This window comes from Halichoerus grypus, chromosome 8 (assembly GCF_964656455.1).
Source record: "Halichoerus grypus chromosome 8, mHalGry1.hap1.1, whole genome shotgun sequence".
NCBI classification, from domain to species: Eukaryota; Metazoa; Chordata; class Mammalia; order Carnivora; family Phocidae; genus Halichoerus; species Halichoerus grypus.
Window position 1 is genome coordinate 62,747,012 of NC_135719.1, and position 22,748 is coordinate 62,769,759.

Consider the following 22,748-nt stretch of genomic DNA (forward strand, 5'->3'; position numbering starts at 1 on the left):
TTTTTCTTTTGTTTTTTTTTTTTTTTCAAGGAGCAGATATCAGTCAAGGACTTGATTTTTAGGGTTTAAATTGCCTTTGGTCAGTCCTTTTTCTATCCTATAAACAATCTTTTTTACAAATATTAGCTGCTCATTTCCAACAAAGAATCTCATTAAATCCCAGACTTTCTCTTCGTGACTCAAAAATAAACATTATGGTAAATGAACCAAATGTAAACATATTGCTTTTAAAGGACATTTCTTCCATTCCTTGGTCCATCTAAGTGAGTATTATGAAATCTATACCAAAGTCATCTAACACTTGACATCTTGGGAGTTCATAATTCAGAATCAGACAGGTAGCATCCAAAAACAGAACTAGATTTCTCCACTCAGAAAGTTCTGTTTGGGGTGCCTGGGGGGCTCAGTTGGTTAAGCGACTGCCTTCGGTTCAGGTCATGATCCCAGGGTCCTGGGATTGAGTCCCGTATCAGGCTCCTTACTCTGCAGGGAGCCTGCTTCTCCCTCTCCCTCTGCCTGCTATTCCACCTGCTTGTACTCTCTCTCTCTCTCTCAAAAAAAATAAATAATCGTTAAAAAAAAGATTAAAAAAAAAAAAGTTCTGTTTGTCTCTCTTACAACTAAATAAAGCATGCTGTTGCTTTGCAAACCTTCCATGTCTAGTTCCCCTAGGTTCAATTCTGTGGCAGAGAGGGAACTAATGGAGTGACTTGGAAGCATCTTGCATAGCTAAGACGTTCATTATGATAGTCTATTACTGGGACAAGGTGTGTATCACCTTATAAAAAGCTGTTGTTCCATCTTTTCTTATAGTTCTTGCCGTTATACTGGACACTCCAACCTGTTTTGTTTTGTTGCCTTTTGATCACTGAGCAGACTCTGGGTATACTGTTATATTTCTAGCCGAGAGAATTAGGTGATCTACTCCTTGCCATGAGGGCATGTTTCCAGTTCTCTGGATTCTCCTCCTGATGGGGAGGACAGTTGTGGGACATCTCTTTAGTGGTAACAGCTTATTCACCAGGTCAGGCTTGTTAACTGGTACTCCAAGGGATCATTTGAAAGGCAGTAACTAAGATAAAAAGCCAATATCTAAAGTAAAAAGCAAATGGGAAATATTCTTCAAACTGTCATTAACATCATCTGCTATATAAGTAAGGATAAAAAAATTACCTGGAAAAGTTATGAGAGGCATTGCATGTTTAGTGAAACTATTTTTCATAATCAATTCTACAATTTTTGGTTAACGTTATTTTTTTAATTAAAAAAAAGCTTGTTGAGATTATATATATATATAGATAGATAGATAGATAGATATATCTTTTTCCTTGTCCATAATTTGTTTTCTTATATGCTATCATAGCAAGGCCAGTCCTGTGTTTTTATATTGATTTTAAATTTAGAAGCTCTTTTCCCCATAAAGTACACAGTTCTTGTTGGATGTCATAGTTATGTTTCTCCTTTTTCACAAATTGAGAGACCACAGAAACAGTTTTATTTTAAAAACATTGTTTATTCACAAAAAAAAGACAGAATTTTACATTCTGTCTTTTGGATTTTTCAAAATAAACCATTCAAAATTTCTTACCTTTGATATCATGGTTTTATAAGAATGATACCCGTACTTCCTCAGAGGGGATTCTTCCTTAGGACCCAAAGTAACCATTGGTCCCCCATTTGAGATGTTATGGGTGGGCCTATCTGGGTCTATTTGATTCAGGCCTAATTGGCCATGTGTCTCACCAAGATCCTTTCTCTGCCTTCTATCTCCTCAAGGGCAACCATGGTTCTGCCCAACTAGCTTTTCCGTAGCATTAGCATTACCATCTTATATAACCGCTGTGCAATTGTCAACACTATGAAATTAGCATTGTTACAATACTATTAACTGAACTACAGACTTGTTTCAGATTTCCTCAGTTTTTCCATTACCTTTTTCAGTTCCAGGGATCCTACATTGCATATGCTTGTAATGTCTCCTTAGTCTCCTGCAGTCAGCTTTCTATAGTCTTTCCTTGTCTTTCATGGATTTGACACTTTTGAATAACAGTGGTCAGGTATTTTGTAGAATGTTTCTGGATTTGTCTGATGTTTTCTTAGGAATAGACTGAGATTGGGGATTTGGGGGAAGAATCACAAAAAGGTGATATACCTTCTTGTCACATCCTGTCAGGGAGTGTGTGATATCAGCATGACTTATTACTGGTGACGGTGACCTTAGTTACTTGTTAAGATGATGTTTTTCAGGTTTCTCCATTGTAAACTATGTTTCCCTTTTCATACTCTATTCATTAGAAGTAAGTCACTAAATCCAGCCCAGTCCCTTCAAGGGGAGAATTAAGCTCCATTTCTTAGCAGAATTTCAAAGAATTGGCTGTCATATGTTAAAACCATAACAGTATAATTTAAAGTTGATATATCAAACTGGGGCCCAAGATTTGCCCAAGACCACATAGTGACTGCATTGCAAGTTTAGGAGTAGGATCCAGTAGTCTTATTTTCTGAATCAGTGATTTTTAATAAAGGCATTTGTGAGTGTTCCATGAAAAACATGGGGCGAGCATTTCCTACAACACAATTATTACTGGGCTGCAGGGTAGTTAGGCACACTTGGGAGGCAGTAATGCACACACAGAGCTGTACAGATGAGGGGCTGGGTCTTGCCACGTGGTGGCTGTGCCCTTCTTGCCATGTACAAGCTGATGTCCTCTAGATCTTACCCACATACTCCTGTCCCATAGATTTCTACTCCACCTGATTTCTCTCTGCCCTCACCCATACCCTCGGCCACTAATTCTGAGTGCTGGAGGGTCCTGAAACAGCCAGGAGATTGAGGACATTTTGGCAAGAGAACAAGGTAGGAGAGATCCAGGCTGGAGATGGAGGTCTGGAAGCAGAGGAGGTGTGAGTGAGAATGGACACCAGTTCCCAAGGCATGCTTTGTTTACTGCTGGACTCCAACTTAAACTGAAGTGTCAGACACAAACCAGTTTTTGTTGACTGGATGTAAGGGCAGAAAGATATGAAGAGAGAGATGAGAGTTGAGCAAAGGAAGTGAGAAGAATTCGGTTGAGGTACCCAGCTGTCCCTCCTGTTTTAGTCACATGCCCATCTTATCCCTTACCAAAGCAGGCCTTTCCTTGGTGGAAGCCTTCAGAAACCTGTGTCATCATCACTACTATGAGTGGTAACATGAATTAGGCTTAATCCTCTCAGTGCCACTGTTCAGTAGGTATTATTGTCCCCTTTTACAGATGAAGCTCAGAGAGGTTAAGTGACTTGCCTGAGGTCACAAAGTGAGTCCCAGATCCAGGGTTGGAACCCAGACCTCTCTGACTCCAGTGCTGTCTGGGGCAAAGTCTTTTATTCTACAGTAAGGCCAGTTAAAATGCAAATTTTCAGGATATATGAGAACAAAGATTAGACTGAACATAAAGGAAGATATCAGATACTTCCTTGTCTGTATAGAAGAAGGAAGAGGAGGAGGAGGGGGGAGGGAGGAAGGAAGGAAGAGAAAGAAAAGAGAGAAAGAAAAGCAAGCAGTCCTAAAGGAGAAGCACTGGGGTTTGGAGAAAAGAGAATCTCTGGAAGAATAAAGAGGAGAGTTTGGAGTTACTGAAAGCAAACTTGGCCCACTCGCCTTTGTCAAGGCTTCTGATTTTCAGAGCAACAACGGCTCCCATTAATTGAACATTCACTATGCAAATGAATTATTTCTCAGATAATCCCATTCTCTCATTTAATCCTCTTCCCAGTCCTCTGAAACATAAATACTATTACTATAGATAAGAAAATAGACTTGTTAGAGTTCAAATCACACAGAAAGTGGCAGGCCAGCATTTGAACACAGATCTGATCTCAGGTCCCCAACTCCAAGTCCATGTGGACCTCCTTTCTTTATAGGGAGAAGTGGGATGCTACAGAGAAATCGTGGTCCACCTCTGTCTTCCACAAGGGGATACCTAGGACACCAGTACCACCCTTGAGTAAAGTGGGAGAGAGACCGTTAATAGATGATAAACACACAGGTCCTCTTTCAACATGAAAACTTCAACTTGAGCAATGTAGATTCCCAGTTACTGTCGTTTAGTCTTCCACTTATTTTTATTTCTCAGAAGCCCTGAAAATGTCTGCTTTACCATAGAATTCTCAGACCTGAGCTCATAATGTTTATAGCCATGAAAACTCCACAATTTTGGCTTCAATCAGAAACTTCTGTCTTTAATATATAGAATAATAAGTTTCAGGAGTTTTGTGAATAAGCTCACTTTGACAGCGGCATTAATATCCTTTCCTCGCTGTCTAAGCTTGACTTGTCATTGGGGTAACAACCCCCATGAAATTTCCATGGTCTATAATTACAGTTATAAATCTTAATGTGTCCTGCTGATGCTATAGACCAAACTTTAGCAGTCTCTATTTTTTTTTTTTAAATATCAGGTTTGTTTTTTTTTTTGGTTATTTGAATCATATAATGCTTCTTTTAACATTTCAAACACTATAGAAGTGTTTAAAATAAAATGAACCACTTCTTTTTCTTCCCCATATTCCCCTGGTTAACTACTGTTATGATTACCATAGCTTAACTCCTTCCATATTTTTTCTTTGCTTTGGGACACACACATATGTATTCAAGAAAAAGGCAGCATAGCTAGCATATTATTCTGTAATATGCTTTTCTTACTTAACAAGATACTCTGAACAGCTTTCCAAACCAACACAGTCAGATCTATCTTACTCTTTTTAAGAGCTGCACAGAATTTCACAATATGGATATATAATAATTTATTCATCAGCCCTCTATTGATAGACATTCAGGGTGTTTCTTTTGTTGTTGCTGTTATTGAAACAATGCTACAATGCATATACTAGTATATAAATTTTATGTACGGACAGATAAATTCCTAGAAATGAAATTTCTGGAATGAGAACCAACTTTTACGAGATGATGGATGAAGAATGGTATTTTGTTCTTTTCGTTGCTAGGTCAGAGAGTATGTGCATTTTAAGTTTCATTAATATTGCTATATTACTTTCCAAAAAGGATGATAGTTGCAGACAAAAGATTTATTAAAAACTATTAGGTAGCTCCAGAATCTTCAGGAGGGCAAATGAACCAGGGAGGACCACAGCCAAGCATAGCACCTCTGGGAGCAACCCCCAGCCATATGGCTGCATTGTTGTAGTGAAAACATGATTACTACCTCTTAACAGCTTGGCTATGATCACACTGGGGTCTGGATGCCAGGTCAGCCACAGATTTCCAGAGAATCACCATGCTTGTCAGATATTGAGAGGAGTGTATTAAAATTTTTCCTTGTGATTATGATTCTTTTCAAGTTCTTGTACTTCAAGGAGATTTTACCTTATATAATTTGAGGCTATGTTATTTGCAATGTAATGGTTCTTGATTGTTATTTGTTCTTTATAGCTTTTACCTTTTTTATGATAAAATGTTCTTAATTAAATTTCATTTTTTTACATTAGTTTTACTTCTGTTGCTTTTCTGAGCCTGCATATACCTGATATATAATCCAGGCCCATCTTTTCATTTTCATTGCTTTCTTATTCTTTTGGGTTTTCTCCTTTGATAAGGGAGTTAAACTACTCATTTTTATTGTAGTAACTTGTATATTTTATCTTGCTCCTTTCATGTTACTTTATGATTACTTTAAATTCTTTATTTCCATTTTTTCCTTTTCATACTCGGAGGCAACATGATTTTTAAATATCTTATTTGTCATAATTTATAAGTTTTACTATTATATTCCCATTTTACTAGTGATTTCTCCCATTTTCATAGTCATTTAAATCTCTATTTCCATATTGATATACCAAAATTAAATAATAACTATATCCTTCGCCAATTGTTTCACTATCTTGTTCACACCTTCCCTTGTCCACTTCCAAATTAAATAGTTTTGGAAATGTATATACTTATTTCTCCCTCCCTGCTCCTACTCCCTCCCTGCTCCTACTCCCCTCTTGTAAGTAATCTAGAATTGTAGTTTCATTGTGTTATTAAATGCTCCTTTAACATATGTTTTGACCATTGCAGATTTTTTCTAAGTTAATACTATAGCTCATCTTCACATTATTACTCATTTAGAGCCAACTATACATTATAAGAATCATTGCTCACCACCATTTTTATGTTCTTTTCTTCCACTCTTTTGAAGTCTTTGTCCTAATTGAATTTTTATTTGCAGCCATTTCCTTGAGTAATTTCTTCAGAAGGGGACATAGATGTTATACTTTTGAGCTCAAAGCTTTTTTTTTTCTTCTTTACACTTAAATGATACATTGGATGGGCATGAGATTCTTGAGTCAGAGACTTTTACTTTACGTACTTTGTAAATGTTGTTCCACTATACCCAGTTTTAGTGTAGCAGTTTGATATTAGCTTGATTCTCTTTCCTTCCTAAGTAATATATTCTCTATCTGGAAGTCTGTGTTCTTTGTCTTGGGGCTTCACAAATGTCACTAGAATGGAACTTCTTTAATTTTCCTAGGAGTTTAGAGTGCCCTCTCAATCTGAAAATCTTGCTATTTGTTCACAATAGCAGAGCAGTTTTCTTCTGTCATTTCTTTGATTGTTACTTCTTTCTTTTTCTCTAATATGCCATTATTTGTATGTTGGGCCCATGGATCTGTAATCTATGGATTTGCCATCCATGTCTCATATCTTTTTGCACATGGTTTCCATTTCTTCAAGTTTTTTGTTCTGTGTTGTGAGATATTATTTCTATTTGTTTTTTCCAGAATATTAATTCAGTTCTCATCAGTGACTATTCCTATTTGGTTTCTCTATTGAATTTTTAAATTCAGAAATAATGTTTTTTTCTTCCAGAATTTTTTTTCTGTGATCTAATTTCATCCCGTTAAGAATTCTCATTACATTTTTTTTGGTTATTGTGCTTGTCTGTCTTTTCCATTAGTTCTGCCTCAATAGGAGCCACCTGTTCTTTTTTTTTTTTTTTCCTTTTTCTCTCTCTTTTTTCAGTTGAGTCCTCTTTAATTGGTTGTGATTTTTCTACTCATACCCACGCAGGTCAGGCTATTGGTGTCTCTTGATGGTGATGAATTGACAGGTGGGAAGGTACCGTTGAAGATTTTGGCCTAATGTCTTGGCAGCCAAATGAGCTGGAACACTAGCATCTCTTTGCTGAGGATGGATGGCAGGGCTCTCTGTTCTCAGTGCTCTTGAGAGAAAAAAGCTGTCCTGTTATAACCCCTGCAGTTTATATTCAAGACTGCCAAAATGTTTTCAGTGGGGCAAGATTTTAAAAAACAGTAAACTTCAAGTGGGAAGAGGAAGTGTGTCTCCATATGCAGAGAAGGGTCTATTTACTGTGTAAGTAGGACCCCCTCAGACAGGTGAGAAATCTGTGGTCTTGAAGCAGACTCTGCTAGAAATGCAAACCTTCACTTGGACCACTTGGGGTCTCAGAGATGCAAATAATGTTGCCAGAACCTACTTGTTTTTCTCTGAAAACTCAGGGTTCACATTTGCCAGTGGTATCCTTGCTTCCCTGATAGCAGGCGCTTTTTAGCTGTGTTGCCACAACAAGTTATTGGAAGAGAGAAGAGCTTGTGAACATGCTCCCAGGTCACCATGAATCCTCACTTCTGAATTTTATGACAAAAGAGGATTAAGGATTTTCTTTGTTATTAATTAAATAATTTAAGAAAAAGCATCAGCAAAATGAGTTAGAATATTGATGTAAAACAGAGTATGCCTATGTAAAATAGTCGTGTGAAAACTTATGTACAGATTATAAAATGTTGCAGTGGCTCACTACTGAAGATTTTTTTTTTTCAACAGAAATGCTTTAAGAGCAATTTGGAAAGTAACTTTGAAATTAGAAATCATTCTGTTTTCTTATTTCTCACATAAAAGAAGATTAACATTTTATCTCCTGATTCTGATTCAGCCCTGGCAGCTATAAAGACTTGCAGATATAAGTTCTGAAGTCAGTTGTCTACCAGAAATGTCAGGTCAGTTCCCAGTGCTGTGCAGAAAATAAGAGTGCCTGTGGTTGTTAGATAGGTGCAACCATCTCTTCACAGAGCAGTTCTGGGAAAACATCACTCAGTAAAATGATACTCTTTTAATTCTCAAAGACCTCCCCTTTGCATTTGACTTCATTTACAGATAGCCTTGGATACCAGTTACTGGACTGTCATTAATCATGTCTTCATCTGGGGCAGCGTTGCCACTTATTTCTCCATTTTATTTACAATGCACAGTAATGGCATCTTTGGCATCTTCCCAAACCAGTTTCCATTTGTTGGTAAGTTGAGTCCTATTATCTATGGGAGCCTAGTGTCATGCTGTCATTTATTTGTCTTTGTAATTTATTTTCTGTGTCGGGTGGGACTAAGGATGACTAATAATCTTTTCTCTAGGAATGGAGGGAGCCAGGCATCTGAAGGCTTTCAGGCTTGAGAAGAGTTCCAAAAGATTAGTTTCTGCTGTCCCTGACAGATATAGAAGAATCACTGTGATAGCTGCTTATAAGGTCCCAACAGCCCAGATGTAATAGATTGTCCCTTTGCAAACAAGAGGCATAACACATATATCAGGGCTACCTGAAGGTCTGTAAAAAACATGTATAATAGAGCGAAGAGAAAGAAATCTTAGGTTCTTCCTTTTATCCCACATTATCACCACTATCACTGCCAAAGTGCACCTGTAGAACTTACTTGCATTTAGATAGGAAAGAAATGATGTATAATTTAGAGCAGTCTAAGAATTGCTGGATATTAGTCCATAAGAAGCACAAAGAGTAGCCTCTGTAGTTAGACAGCCAGGGCTCAGGTGTCAGTTCTGCCACTTAAATGCTGGGTGACCTTGGGCAGATTTCTTTTTCTTTTCATGCCTTGATGTCTTAAATTATAAACTGGAGATATTAATAGTTTCTATTTTCATAGGAAATGTGAGGGTTACATGAGACAATGCATATGAAATGCTTAGCATGGAGCCTGGTACATTGTACTTTTTTAGTAAGTGGTAACCATGATGATGGTGATGATGAAGATGATGAAGGTGATGATTCAAGCAAATGTGTCTTGATTACTGGTTGGGAACACTGCAGAATGATTTGAACAGCAGAAGGGTAGCACAGGAATTCCAAAAATACCTTAAAACCCTGAGATTCTGTAATACTACAAAGAGCGTACATCTGGTTTATCTATGGACTGTACCACCATTGTGTTCCACATTTCAAAATGATTCCCAGAGGGCCACTGAGCTTTACTACACAATGAGGCCATTAATATACTTTCTCAGAAGTTTTGAAATCTCTAATCTGTGTGAGATGAGTTGGTAACAGTGATGTTTCTCAGTTTGTCCCAACAAACCGGAAAAGAAAGATGCACAGTGTCAACCTTAATCAGGTGAGACTTAATCAGGTGAGACTGAGATTTGCATCCACTAGTTAAGGAATTCAGTCTAAGAAATCCAGAAAAATAATTCTTAGGAAACTGGTTCATGTAGAATGCAAAATAAGAGCAACTGTAGGGTTATACATTTCCACTGATGCAAAGACACCTGAAATTATAATTCCAATTAAATACACATATACTTAATAATGTTGTTCTCCATCTTTTGCCTTGCTTTGCATGTACATGGAAATCTTTAAATTGCACCATTCTCACTTATATGTAATATTAACATTTTGTTTTCCAAAAGAATGCAACTATGTAGAAACATGATGGTTATGAATAAGAATAAGCATATTACAAAAGACCTTTAACTATTTCTAGGGTTTTTTTTTTTTTTTAAAGATTTTATTTATTTTATTGAGAGAGAGAGAGCACAAGAGGGGGGAAGCGGGAGAGGGAGAAGCAGACTCCCTGCTGAGCAGGGAGCCCGATGCGGGACTCGATCCTGGGACTCCAGGATCATGACCTGAGCCGAAGGCAGTTGCTTAACCAACTGAGCCACCCAGGCGCCCTAGGGTTTTTTTTTTCCTTTATTTTTTCTTTTTATTTTCTTCCTTTCTTCTTCTTTTTTTTTTTTTTTTCCTTTTGGTTGCCAAATCTGAAAGTTCAGTGCATTGACGAGAAGATTTCTAGTCCTAAGAGCATTTTAGCACGCATAATGAGCCTGGAATGCCTCAACTGGAGAAAGTAGTTTGTGTGGGGACCACTCTCTCCAGCTAAGCACATGCCATTCCAGGAATTAATTACTGAGCTCCAATGAGAATTCTCAAAAGTTAGATCAACATTGGGGTTTAAGAAAAAAAAAATTTTTCCTTAGTAGCCAGCAGCAAGCAGGAGTGTGGTTTTAAAGTGAAGCTTGTTTTCCCAGCCATGCCTGGGGGTGCTAAGCTTCAGGGAGCTCAAAGAGACATTTAATTTATTGAATCAAGTTTGTTTCTGCCCAGGCAACTGTAATCTACTGCTCTTGGTGGGCAGATTCTATCCTCCAAAGCCAGAAAATACAGACATACCAATCAGTAGCCAAGCCCTCATACCCAAAACACATTCAAATGGTGTTAACACTTTAGCTTTGGGAGAGGGGATGTAGATAATTGGAGGTATTGTGGCAAATCCCTAGACAACCAACAGGGACAAAAGTTTATTTTGGTGATATAAACAGGGTTGACATGTTCCTGTAGAATTTGTCTGCTTAACTGACCATTATTGTTTTGTTTAAGCAAACATTCCAGTATATGAGGTGTGAGTATAAAGTAAGGAAACCGGCTTCAGGCTTGGGAGTGAGTTTCACCACAGTATTGCACTAGCGTGTTGGATGGCTGCATTAGCAGCCTGCCAGTGAGAGGAATGCTCTTTTCACAAACCCAAGAGCATCTCTGATCTCCTTGGAGTCTTGAGTTCTTCATAACCCAGTGAATATCAGAGAAATCAGCAAGTCCCTTTGAGGCAGGTTTTCTGAGGCTGCTGCCTGAATTGTAAAGGTTGGCCCTATATTAGGTAAAGCTCTCCAGTCACCAAAGGTATTGAGATTGTACCTGCACCCCAGACATATGTTGTAGAGTTTTGATATGGCAGTTTTATTCAAGAGTCTGTAAGAGCAAATGTGCCTTTTAAAAATAATGGCTGCTTTGTAGTCAAGGGATCTTGAGGCTCCATGAGAGAATTCTACCTCATTAGTGAAGCTGGACTGAGTCTAGATGAGAGAGCACTTGGCTCTGATTGGCTATCTCCAAGTGATTGGGCCATGAAGTAGTTCCCAAGGGTGGTGATCATACCCCTCTTGCCTTCTCATCACCTCTGAATATACTATATACCGTGGAAGACACCTAGTGGTTCTCCCTAGGTAGCCCAAACCTCACCATTTCAAAAAAGACCTTATGGGAATAGACAAGGAGCCTATTTATTCAATAATTCAGTATATTTTGTATAATTATGTATATTTTTCCTTAATAATAGGAAATGCACGACATTCTTTGACCCAGAAGTGCATCTGGCTTGTTATTCTCTTAACAACAGTGGCATCAGTTGTGCCTGTGGTGGTAGTCAGATTTTTGAAGATGGATTTATGCCCAACCCTGAGTGACCAGGTATGTTGCAGTGCTGATAAGTACTTGAAGGGCTGATTCTTGGCTCTTGGAATCATGTCCTTCTCTGCCTGATTTTTAAGCCCGGGAAAGGGCTAATGAACTTCCCACTGGAAACACCCATAGGTATACATCATCACATACCAGTAGATGGAACTGCCCAGATCTGAATGTAGTAGCTTTGTGAATGTTAATGAAGAGAAATGTCTAGACTAAATGTGGGTGGGGAGTCATGAATTACAAGTTAAGTTGGGCATTTCTAAAAGTTGACTTTAAAAAAAGAAGCTGGCAGCATTTTGGACAACTATTCTAAGGCAAAGGCAAACTATAAGGAAAGTTACTGACATGCGGGCAAGTAGAGGATAGAGTAAAAGGGAGACAAGCAAGGTATGAGGTGAAGGGACTCAGTTTTTGTAGAAGTATGGTAGCAGATTCAGAAACATAAGGAGATGCTACCTTCTGAACAGATTAAGAAAGGGAACAGCAATATGATGAGTGGATGGAAAAATATAAAGTTGAAAGGAAAATAGAACAGATTGTAGAAATCCTTAAACCAAGGGATTAACAGCCAGTATTTCATGAGAAGAGTAGTAGAAGCAAGACAATGTCAAGTTATGTCAGGACCCAGATAGAAAAAAGGAGAAAGAAAGGGGAGATGCACATTTGTGGTGGCATCATGAGAAGGGGCAAACACTGGTGGGGTGAGTGACCAGGCCAATGATACTGAGAGGAACTGAGGCAGAACTTCCCTTACCAGGATATCCTCCACATTCGGAGGGCAAAGCATGTGAAGATTCCTTCTGAAATGATCCATAGATTCCCCTGTTAGATCTGTCCTTTCCTTTCGGCTCCGTGAGCTCATTCTGATGTAAACCCAGAAAATGATGGATGAGCTGAAGGAAAGAAGATGATGCTCATTTCTTTCAGTATGTAGTCAGATCATGATCTTCTGCTTTTAACGGCTTTCTCCTGACATGAAAGTTGGAATCTAAGAGATCAGCCAGATTAGAGAACAAGGTGGCTTACACCAAACGTTGGATATTTTACTCCTCATCTTTACAGGGAAATGAAAGAAATATTGGAAACCCACCCAAATGATGTTGAGTTCTTCAAAAGGCTGCAAAAAAAAAAAAAAAATCCAAAGGAAATCAAAACCCTCAAAATCTCATGATATACTGACCTACCACAAGAGTTGGGAATTTCTGACTCTCATTTTCTAAATTTTCTCTTGGTTCAGTTACTAACGACGATTGGATCGTGAGAATTTCCCTTGAGAGGGAAAAGGCCTATTTTGGGGAAATGGGACTATAGATGGTTATACTGACTGTGTTTGGATGTTAGAAAAGCCTTCTGTACAAAAGTATGTTCCTATTCATTTAAGATGGATGTATAAGAAGGACACAGTAATGGAACTTGTCTTAATACTTCTTATTTAATAGTCTCTTGGTAGTAATAAAAACTGACCAGTGCCCAGTGTAATCTTTTGGGTGGAAAATTTCTTGGTTTTTTTTGTGTGTGTGAAATGCTTCCTTTTACAATGAAGGTGAGTATTTTGTTATTGTTGATGTTTCTACTGAAAGAGCTTTCTCTTCATAAAGTGGCCCAGGGCCTGGAATCTGTCATTTGGAGGCATCACCTCACTCTGTCTCCTTCCTCTTCAGATCCGTCAGAGGCAAAAGGCTCAAAAGAAGACAAGGCCCTTACGTAGCCGAAGGCCTCAGACTCGCAGGTCAAGCTCAAGAAGATCTGGATATGCTTTTGCTCACCAAGAGGGCTATGGAGAGCTTATCACATCTGGAAAAAATATGCGAGCTAAAAATCCACCCCTAACATCAGGGCTGGAAAAGACACTGTATAATAGCACTAGCTGGATTGAAAATTTCTGTAAGAAAACCACAGACACAGTGAGCAGCTTTAGCCAGGATAAAACAGTGAAACTGTGAGTCAAGATGAATTTGAACCACATAGTGACTTTTCACTTCAGCTAAAGCTGAAATTCAGCTCCAAAATTTGGGATCAGGGGCTGGGGTGGGACAGATTGCCTCACTTAACTTAAATCTGTGGCAGACAGCTGCCAGTGCCCACGAAATAGGGGTGCACTGTATGGGAAACCAGGCCAGATGGTCACTGTCTAAGTTGTGATTTGCTGGGCAAAGGCCTCACAATACAAGCAGAAGTTATCATCAATCTAGATACCAACTGACCTAAACTTGAGAATCTTATTTATGGACAAAAACTTGTAAATCTGCATATACATTGAATGGATCTTCAAGTGGATAAAAGAGTGCATTCGGAAGGTATACATCCCAGCTGTGAAAAGCATGCTTGTTGACAGATAAACACATGTAAGATCAACCTTTCCCAAGATACATTTTTAAGATGTACAACATATATTATGGTGCTTTCAGACTAAGAGCAGCTTGTGACTCTCTAGTCTTGATATCTACATACCTGTGTTATTACCCAGGACAACACATCACCTTCATGGCCTGAAGAATAGAAAAACATGTTGGTGTTCCTCATTTTTTTTTTTACTGGTCTAAAGACAAAGTAGGTTGGAGCATCTTAACAGTGGGATAAGCTAGGAATTTGGTCAAATGTATTCACAAAGCTCTCAGGGATATGTTCATGAAATGTCCAAGAGAGGTTCTCTATTAAGTATTCCAAACACTTTCCAATGACTTTTATAACAACCTCAGTAGTAACTTACCCTGCATCATCCAGAACCATTAATGAAACCAGCATAGCATTGGGGTTTCACACTTTAATGATAATATTCCAAATAGTGTATGGGTAAATACGCTCAATATTTCCAATTTTAAAAAGTTTAAACAACCTCTTCAATTACTATTTAAATACTCAGGCTTAAGTCTTTCATAGTTAGTTGCTTTTGATATTTAGCTGTCATGTTTATAATTCAAACATAAACATATGTAGATAAAGTTAGTTTTCTGGAGATGTTCCAGTACAGATTTCCAGTCCACATGTGAATCACCAGTTTAGTTCCTGTAAAAGAATTCAGGCAGATTTGTGTTCAGACTCCAGCTCTATTACTTCTTACCTCTATAACCTTGGGCAGGTAATGTGCCTCCTCTGAGACTCACTTTCTTCCTCTGTAAATGAGGATGTACTACCTACCTCATGTGGTTGTTTGAGGATTATCAAAGCACAAATTCTTAAATCATTGAAACCATAATTCTCATATGAATGGAGTTCCATTTAACTCATCATCAGAATAACAGCAATTTGAAGAGAATGGGAAGAATGGGAATTTAGTAGGAAAGACCTTGATGAAATGAGATTGCAAAGTAAGACATTAAAACTGGTTAGCATCCTACAAAGAAATAAAATTATCACCCTGGAGGTAAATTTCTCTATCAGAAAGTGCAAATAAAACATCATCATGCTTTATCAATTTTCTGTAGGTCAACCTCCAACTTGACAAGGCACCTAATCTGGTCTCTGTTGAATTATTACTCAAAGTTATCTTTCCCAAGAGAGTCAGACGGCCCTTGGGTGAGTTTGATGGATAATAGGCTAGTATGATATTAATAGATGACACAATCCCTTTTTTCTTTGTATTTTTGTTTTTTGTTTTGTTTTGTTTTGGGGGGTGGTTTTTGGTCATACTTTCCTAGTCTGGGATAATTGTTCTGAATGGGATCAAATGAGATATATGTGAAAGACCCTAATACAGTGTTTTAATCATAGTAAATACTAAGGTATTCCCTTTCCACACATGCCTGCATGGACTTACCCAGATACTAGTTTTCAGTGTCAAACTTGTCATTAGTTTCACTGTGTTTGCTTGCTTTTTGTAACATTTTTGAAAGATTTGAAAACCTTTAATAAATGTTTTGGCGCTATTGGTGTTTGATGTTGTGTGTATTCTTTATTGGGAACTCACAGGGGAGATTTTTTGTCACATTGGTCAACTGATTTTTTTTTTTTTTCCCTCTCCTTTACATGCCTGAGGAAAATGCATATCATTCCTAGGATCAGAGTCAAGAATCAAATGAACTGATTGGACCGCTGTGTGAGGAATGGGAGACCAGGTTTGCAAGTTTGCAAGTTCAGTTCAAATTAAATAAGGCTGTTTAAAAAAAGATAATGTGGGATGATTTTGAGAGAAACACATGATCAGTTTACTTTGGCCCCATGAGGTCCAAATAAGCTGCCACACCCATTACGAGATCATTCAATTACAAGTGCCAGAGATTACTTCGAACCTGAAGATAAAGAGCCTGCGGGGTGGGGGATGATGGTGGTGCACTGGGGAATAAAATTTTAATTTTACATAAATATTATCAGATTATTTGAAAAAAAAAAAAACTTTGTAGATTCAGGACTGAAGTTGGTAACCTTGTGTTTTAAAGTCTCAGTCCCAAGTTTCGAGGTCTTAGAGGCCATTGCGAATCATACTTCCTTGACTTAGATCTGCTATCTTTGTGTCTCTCCTTTGCCTACAGGTATACATACCTACGAAGGAAAGAAGAGAGAGGGTTGAAGAAAACAAGAGCCATAAAGCAAGAGAGCAAGAAAGGAGTGAAGGGAAGGAGGGAGGAAAGGAGAACAGGATGGTGTCCAGTTATATCCCTCTTAAGGTGATACGACTTTTTGAAAAATAAATTTAATTCCTTAAAGAAAAAAAATAGATTGAGATTGAGAAGTGAATACTAAAACCTCCTTCATAGTTGGTGTGAGACCAAGAAAATTTTATCTGAAAGGGGGCCAGGAACTCTGGCTTCTCCTCACAGTAATACCACTGATTTATGTGAGGCGGGGCCTCCTTGACTCCACCTGACTTCCCCAGGCCTTAGTGTCCCAATCCATCAATGGACAAATTGGGCAGTATGGTCACAAAGACCTTTTCTCATTCACCCACTATGTGAGCTGTTCTTGCCAGTACTGCCCACAGTGAATTTGCAAATGTTTTTAATTGGAAAGAGAGAAGAGAGACTAGGCTGGATGCTCTCTTGAGTGCAAGGCTTGGGTCTTGTGCTGGTTCGTGTTTCTCTAGAACAGCCCCGGGAGTCCTAATGTCTCCAGGTCTCTGTCAGTTTACCACAGAGGTGCTAAACACTATAGTTGTGTTTTGCCTGGGTCAGTTGAACACAGTTTCTTGCTAAGGATTCACTAAGATCTTATACCCACACTCACTTTTCCTCTCTGCCACTTTAAATATCAAAGGTATAGAGAAACAAGGTAAAATACTCATGCCCAGTAAGAAGAGGGCCATTTTAAGGTCCTCTCTACCTTGTCCCTGGGCCTAGAGGGGATTCTTTGGGCCTCTGCTTCCTTAGGATTCGAGGTAAAACAACAGAACTTGAGTACTTTCCTTCATAGTTATGTGGAACTTTTCAGTTTATGCACCAACTGAAATGTTTCACTTTATGTACCAGTCTGTATATTTACACAAATTGGATATTTTGAGCCTTACAAAAAATGAGGTGAGGTGGTCAGGACGTTTATGGTTCTTTGGGATTTTTTGTTTTGTTTTGTTTTGTTTTCCTTATTATTTTAATTGCGGTATAGTTAACATTCAGTGTTATATTAGTTTCAGGTGTACAATATAATGACTCAGCAATTCTATACATTACTCAGTGCTCATCCTGATAAGTGTACTCTTAGTCCCCTTCACCTATTTCACCCATCCCCCCACCCACCTCCCCTCTGGTAACCATCAGTTTGTTTCTGTAATTAGGAGTCTGTTTTATGGTTTGTCTTTTTTTTTCTTTGTTGGATTGTTTCATAAATTCCACATATTAGTGAAATCATATGGTGTTTGTCCTTTCTCTGATTTATTTGATTTATTTAACATTTTACCCTCTGGCTCCATCCATGTTGTTGAAAATGGCAAGATTTTGTTCTTTTTTATGGCTGAATAATATTTCACATATGAGTGAAATTATACGGTATTTGTCTTTCTCTGACTTATTTCACTTAGCATTCTACTCTCTAGCTCCATCTATACTGTTGCAAATGGCAAGATTTCATTCTTTTTATAGGTGGGTAATATTCCTCTGTGTGTGTGTGTGTGTGTGTGTGTGTGTGTGTACACCACATCTTCTTTATCCATTCATGTACTAATGGACACTTGGGCTGCTTCTATAATTTGGCTATTACAAATAATGCTGGTATAAACATAGGAGTGTATATATCCCTTTGAATTAATGTTTTTATATTTTTCAGGTAAATACCCAGTAGTGCAATTACTGAATTGTAGGGTAGTTGTATTTTTAAATTTTTGAGGAAATTCCATAGTGTTTTCCACAGTGGCTGCACCAATTTGCATTCCCACCAACAGTGCAAGAGGGTTGCTTTTCCTCCCCATCCTTGCCAACATTTGTTTCTTGTGTTTTTGATTTTAGCCATTCTTTTTTTTTTTAATTTTATTATGTTATGTTAGTCACCATACAGTACATCATTAGTTTTTGATGTAGTGTTCCGAGAGGTGTGAGGTGCTATCTTACTGTAGTTTTGATTTGCATTTCCCTGATGATAAGTGATGTTGAGCATCTTTTCATGTGTCTGCTGGACATCAATAGTCTTCTTTGGAGAAATGTCTCTGTATGTCTTCTGCCCATTTTTAAATTGGATTATTTGTTTTTTGGGTGTTGAGTTGTATAAATTCTTATATATTTTGGATAGTAACTCTTTATCCAATATGCCATTTGTAGATACCCTCTCCCTTTCAGTAGGCTCTTAGTTTTGTTATTTCCTTTGCTGTGCAGAAGCTTTTTATTTTAATATAGTCCCATTAATTTTATTTTTGCTTTTGTTGAAATTGTTTCAGTAGACCTATCTAGAAAAATGTCGCCACAGCTGATGTCAGAAAAATTACTTCCTGTGCTCTCTTCTAGGATTTTTATGGTTTCAGGTCTCACATTTAGGTCCTTGATCCATTTTGAGTTTATTTTTGTGTATGGTATGAGAAAGTGGTCTAGTTTCATTTTTTTTGCATGTGACTGTCCAGTTTTCCCAAAACCATGTGTTGAAGAGACTGTAGTTCCCCCTTTGCATAATCTTGCCTCCTTTGTTGATTAATTGACCATATAATCATGGGTTTATTTCTGGGCTCTCTATTCTGTTCCATTGATCTGTGGGTCTATATTTGTTCCAGAATCATACTGTTTTTATTACTACAGATTTGTAGTATATCTTGAAATCTGGGATTGTGATACCTCCCATTTTGTTTTTCTTTTTCAAGATTGTTTTGGCTCTTTGGGGTCTTTTGTGGTTCCATACAAATTTAAGGATTGTTTGTTCTAGTTCTGTGAAAAATGCAGTTGTATTTTGATAGGGATTGCATAAAATCTGTAGATTGCTTTGGGTAGTATGGACATTTTAACAATATTTGTTCTTCCAACCCATGAGCGTGGAATGTCTTTCCATTTCTTTGGATCTTCTTTAATTTCTTTCATCTGCATTTTATAGTTTTCAGAGTACAGGTCTTTCACCTATTAAATTTATTCCTAGGTACTTTATTATGTTTGGTGCAATTGTAAATGGGACTGTTAATTTCTCTTTCTGTTGCTTCATTTTTAGTACATACCAATGCAACAGATTTCTATACATTGATTTTGTATCCTATGACTTTACTAACTTCATTTTTCAGTTCTAGTAGGTTTTTTTTGGCAGAATCTTTAGGGTTTTCTATATATAGCATGCTATCTGCAAATTGTGAAAGTTTTACTTCCTCTTTACCATTTTGGATGCCTTTTCTTTTTTGTTGTCTGACTGCTGTGGCTAGGACTTGCAATACTGTGTTGAAAAAAACGTGACAGTGGACATCCTTGTCTTGTTCCTGATCTTAGGGCAAAAGCTCTCAGTTTTTCACCATTGAGTATGATGTTAGCTGTGGATTTTTCATAGATGGCCTTTATTATGTTGAAGTATGTTCCCTCTAAACCTACTTTGTTGAGGTTTTTTCTTTATTATTATGAATGGATGTTGTCAATTGCTTTTTCTGCCTCTATTGAAATGATCCTGTGGTTTTCATCCTTTCTCTTGTGATGCAATGTATCACATTGATTTGTGAATACTGAACCACCTTTGCATCCCAGGAATAAATCCCACTTGATCAATTGTTTTTTAAATGTATTGTTGGATTTGGTTTGCTAATATTTTGAGGATTTTTGCATCTATGCTCATCAGAGGTATTGTGTAGTTCTCTTTTTTTGTAGTGTCTTTATCTGGTTTCAGTATCAAGGTAATGCTGGCCTCATAGAATAAATTTGAAAGATTGCCTTTACTTTTTTTTTGGAATAGTTTGAGAAGAACAGGTATTAATGCTTCTTTAAATGTTTGATAGAATTCATCTTCGGAGCTGTCTGGTCCTGAACTTTTGTGTTTTTTTTGGAGTTGTTTGATTACTGATTTAATTTCATTGCTGGAAACCAGTCTGTTCAAGTTTTCTATTTCTTCCTGATTCAGGATTGGGAGGTTATATGTTTCTAGGAATTTATCCATACCTTCTGGGTTGTCTGATTTGTTGGCATATAATTTTTCATAATATTTTTATGTGTGGTGTCCATTGTTATTTCTCCTCTTTCATTTCTGATTTTGTTTAAGTTCTCTCTCTCTTTTTGAGCCTGGCCAAAGGTTTATCAATTCTGTTGATCTTTTCAAAGAACCACCTCTTGGTTTCACTGATCTATTGTTTTGTTGTTTTTATAGTTTCTATTACATTTTTTTTTTAAGATTTTATTTATTTATTTGAGAGAGAGAGAGTGAAAGCATGAGCAGGGGAGGAGCAGAGGCAGAGGGACAAGCAGACACCCTGCAGAACAGGAAGCCCGATGCAGGGCTTGATGTGGGGCTCCATCCCAGGACCCCAGGATCCTGACCTGAGCTGAAGGCAGACGCTTAACCAACTGAGCCACCCAGGTGCCGCATCTATTTCATTTATTTCTTCTCTTTTACTGTTTCCTGCCTTTTACTGGTTTGGGGTTTTGTTTGCTCTTCTTTTACTAGCTCCCTTGGGCTTAAGTTTAGGTGGTTTGAGATTTTTCTTGCTTCTTAAGGTAGGTATACTTGCCTCTTAGGACTGCTTTTGGACCAAAGATTTCGGACCATTTTGATTTCCTCTTTGATTTCTTGGTTGACCCGATTCATTGTTTAGTAACATGTTATTTAACCTCTACGTATCTGTGTTTTTTTCCAGACTTTTTGTGGTTGATTTCTAGTTTCATAATGTGCAGTCAGAAAAGATTCATGGCGTGACTCTGACATTTCTTAGTTTCCTGAGACTTATTTTGTGGCCTAATATGTGATCTATTTTGGAGAATGCTCCATGTGCACTTGAGAAGAATGTGTATTCTGCTATTTTAGGATGGAATGTTCTGAATATAACTGTTAGATCTATCTTGTCCAGTGTGTCATTCAAATAAGTCACTGTTTCCTTGTTGGTTTTTGTTTGGATGATCTACCCATTGATGTAAGTGAGATGTTTAAGTCCCCTACTATTACTGTATTACTATCAATTACTTCCTTTATGTTATTAGCAGCTTTATGTGTTTGGGTGCTCCTATGTCGGGCGCATAAATATTTACAATTGTTATATCTTCTTGTTGGATTGTTCCCTTTATGGTTATATAGTGTCCCTTGTCTCTTGTTACCATCTTTGTTTTTAAAGTCTATTTTGTCCAATGGAAGTACTCCTACCCCAGATTCCATTCTGCATGTGTCTTTAGGTCTGAAATGAGTCTCTTATAGGCAGCATATAGGTTGATCTTGCTTTTTTATCCATTCTGTCACCCTGTGTCTTTAGACTGGAGTGCTTAGTCCCTTTACATTCAAAGTACTTATTGATAGGAATGTACTTATTGCCATTTTGTTACTTGTTTTATGATGGTTTTTGTAGTTCTTCTCTGTTTCTCAGTTGGCTGGTTTTCTATAGTGATATAATTAGATTCCTTTCTCTTTATTTTTTGCTATCTATTATTGATTTTTGGTTACCATTTGGTTTATATATGGCATCTTATGCCTATAGCAGTTGATATTAGGTTGATCGTTGCTTAAGTTTTTTTTTTTTTTAAGATTTTATTTATTTGACAGAGAGAAACACAGCGAGAGAGGGAACACAAGCAGGGGGAGTGGGAGAGGGAGAAGCAGGCTTCCCACCGAGCAGAAAGCCTGATGTGGGGCTCGATCCCAAGACCCTGGGATCATGACCTGAGCCAAAAGCAGATGCTTAATGACTGAGCCACCCAGGCACCCCGATGGTTGCTTAAGTTTAAATCCATTCTTTACTCCTCTCACCCCCACATTTTAGGTATATGGTGTCACATTTTACACCATTTTATGAACGCCTTGGCTGATTTTTATAGATATAATTAAATTTACTGCTTTTGTGTTTCCTACTTTTCTTACTCCTACTTATGGTTTTCCTTTCTACTCACCTGTCCTCTTTAACATTTCTGGTAGGGCTGGGTTAGTGGTGATGAATTCCTTTAACTTCTATTTGTGTGGGAAACTCTATCTCTCCTTCCACTTCTTTTTTTCTCTGATAGATTTTTATTTTTCAGCAATAGCCTTGCTGGATAGAGTATGCTTGGTTGTAGGTTTTTTTCTTTCAGCATTTTGAATATATCGTTATACTCCCTTCTAGCCTTCAAAGTTTTCACTGAAAAATTAACGGAAAGATTTATGAAGTTTCCCTTGTATGTAACAGTTTTCATTTGCTATTTTTAAAATTCTTTGCCATTTTAATTAATGTGTATCTTGGTGTGGACCTCCTTGAATTGATGTTGTTGACAGTTCTCTGTCCCTCCTGGGTCTGTATTTCTATTTCCTTTCCCAGATTCAGGAATTTTCAGCTGTTAGGTCTTCAAATAAATTTTCTCTCTTCTCATTCTAGGATCCCTATAGTGTGAATGTTGCTGTGCTTGATGGTTTTGTGAGTTCCCTAAGTCTACTCATCTTGATTGATTTCTATTACTCCATCCTCCAGGTCATGATCCAGTCTTCGGCTTGTGCTTCCTGTAGTCTAGTGGTCATTCCATATACTGTATTTTTAATTTCATTTATTGAGTTCTTCATCTCTGACTGGTTCTTTTTTGTTTTCTATCTGTTAAGGGTCTCATGGAGGTTGTCCACTCTTCTTAAGTCTCATGAGTATCTGACCATTACTTTAAATTCTCTACTAGGCATATTATCTCCATTTTGCTGAGGACTCTTGCTCTGATTTTGTCCTGTTCTTTCATTTGGGACATAGTC

The 22,748-nt window shown here is 37.6% G+C and overlaps 1 protein-coding gene across 4 annotated transcripts in view; it reads left to right on the forward strand.

Moving 5' to 3' along the window:
• ATP8B4 (ATPase phospholipid transporting 8B4 (putative)) overlaps positions 1–15,394 on the forward strand; it is a 263,861-nt gene extending 248,467 nt beyond the window's left edge. For all 4 annotated transcript variants that reach the window (XM_078079369.1, XM_078079372.1, XM_036101921.2 and 1 more), the window contains 3 exons: positions 8,156–8,294; positions 11,401–11,531; positions 13,190–15,394. In XM_078079369.1, the coding sequence (XP_077935495.1) occupies positions 8,156–8,294; positions 11,401–11,531; positions 13,190–13,471 (552 nt within the window). In that variant the 3' untranslated portion in view covers positions 13,472–15,394. The remainder of the gene's footprint in view (positions 1–8,155; positions 8,295–11,400; positions 11,532–13,189) is intronic.
• Positions 15,395–22,748: the final 7,354 nt, after the last annotated feature.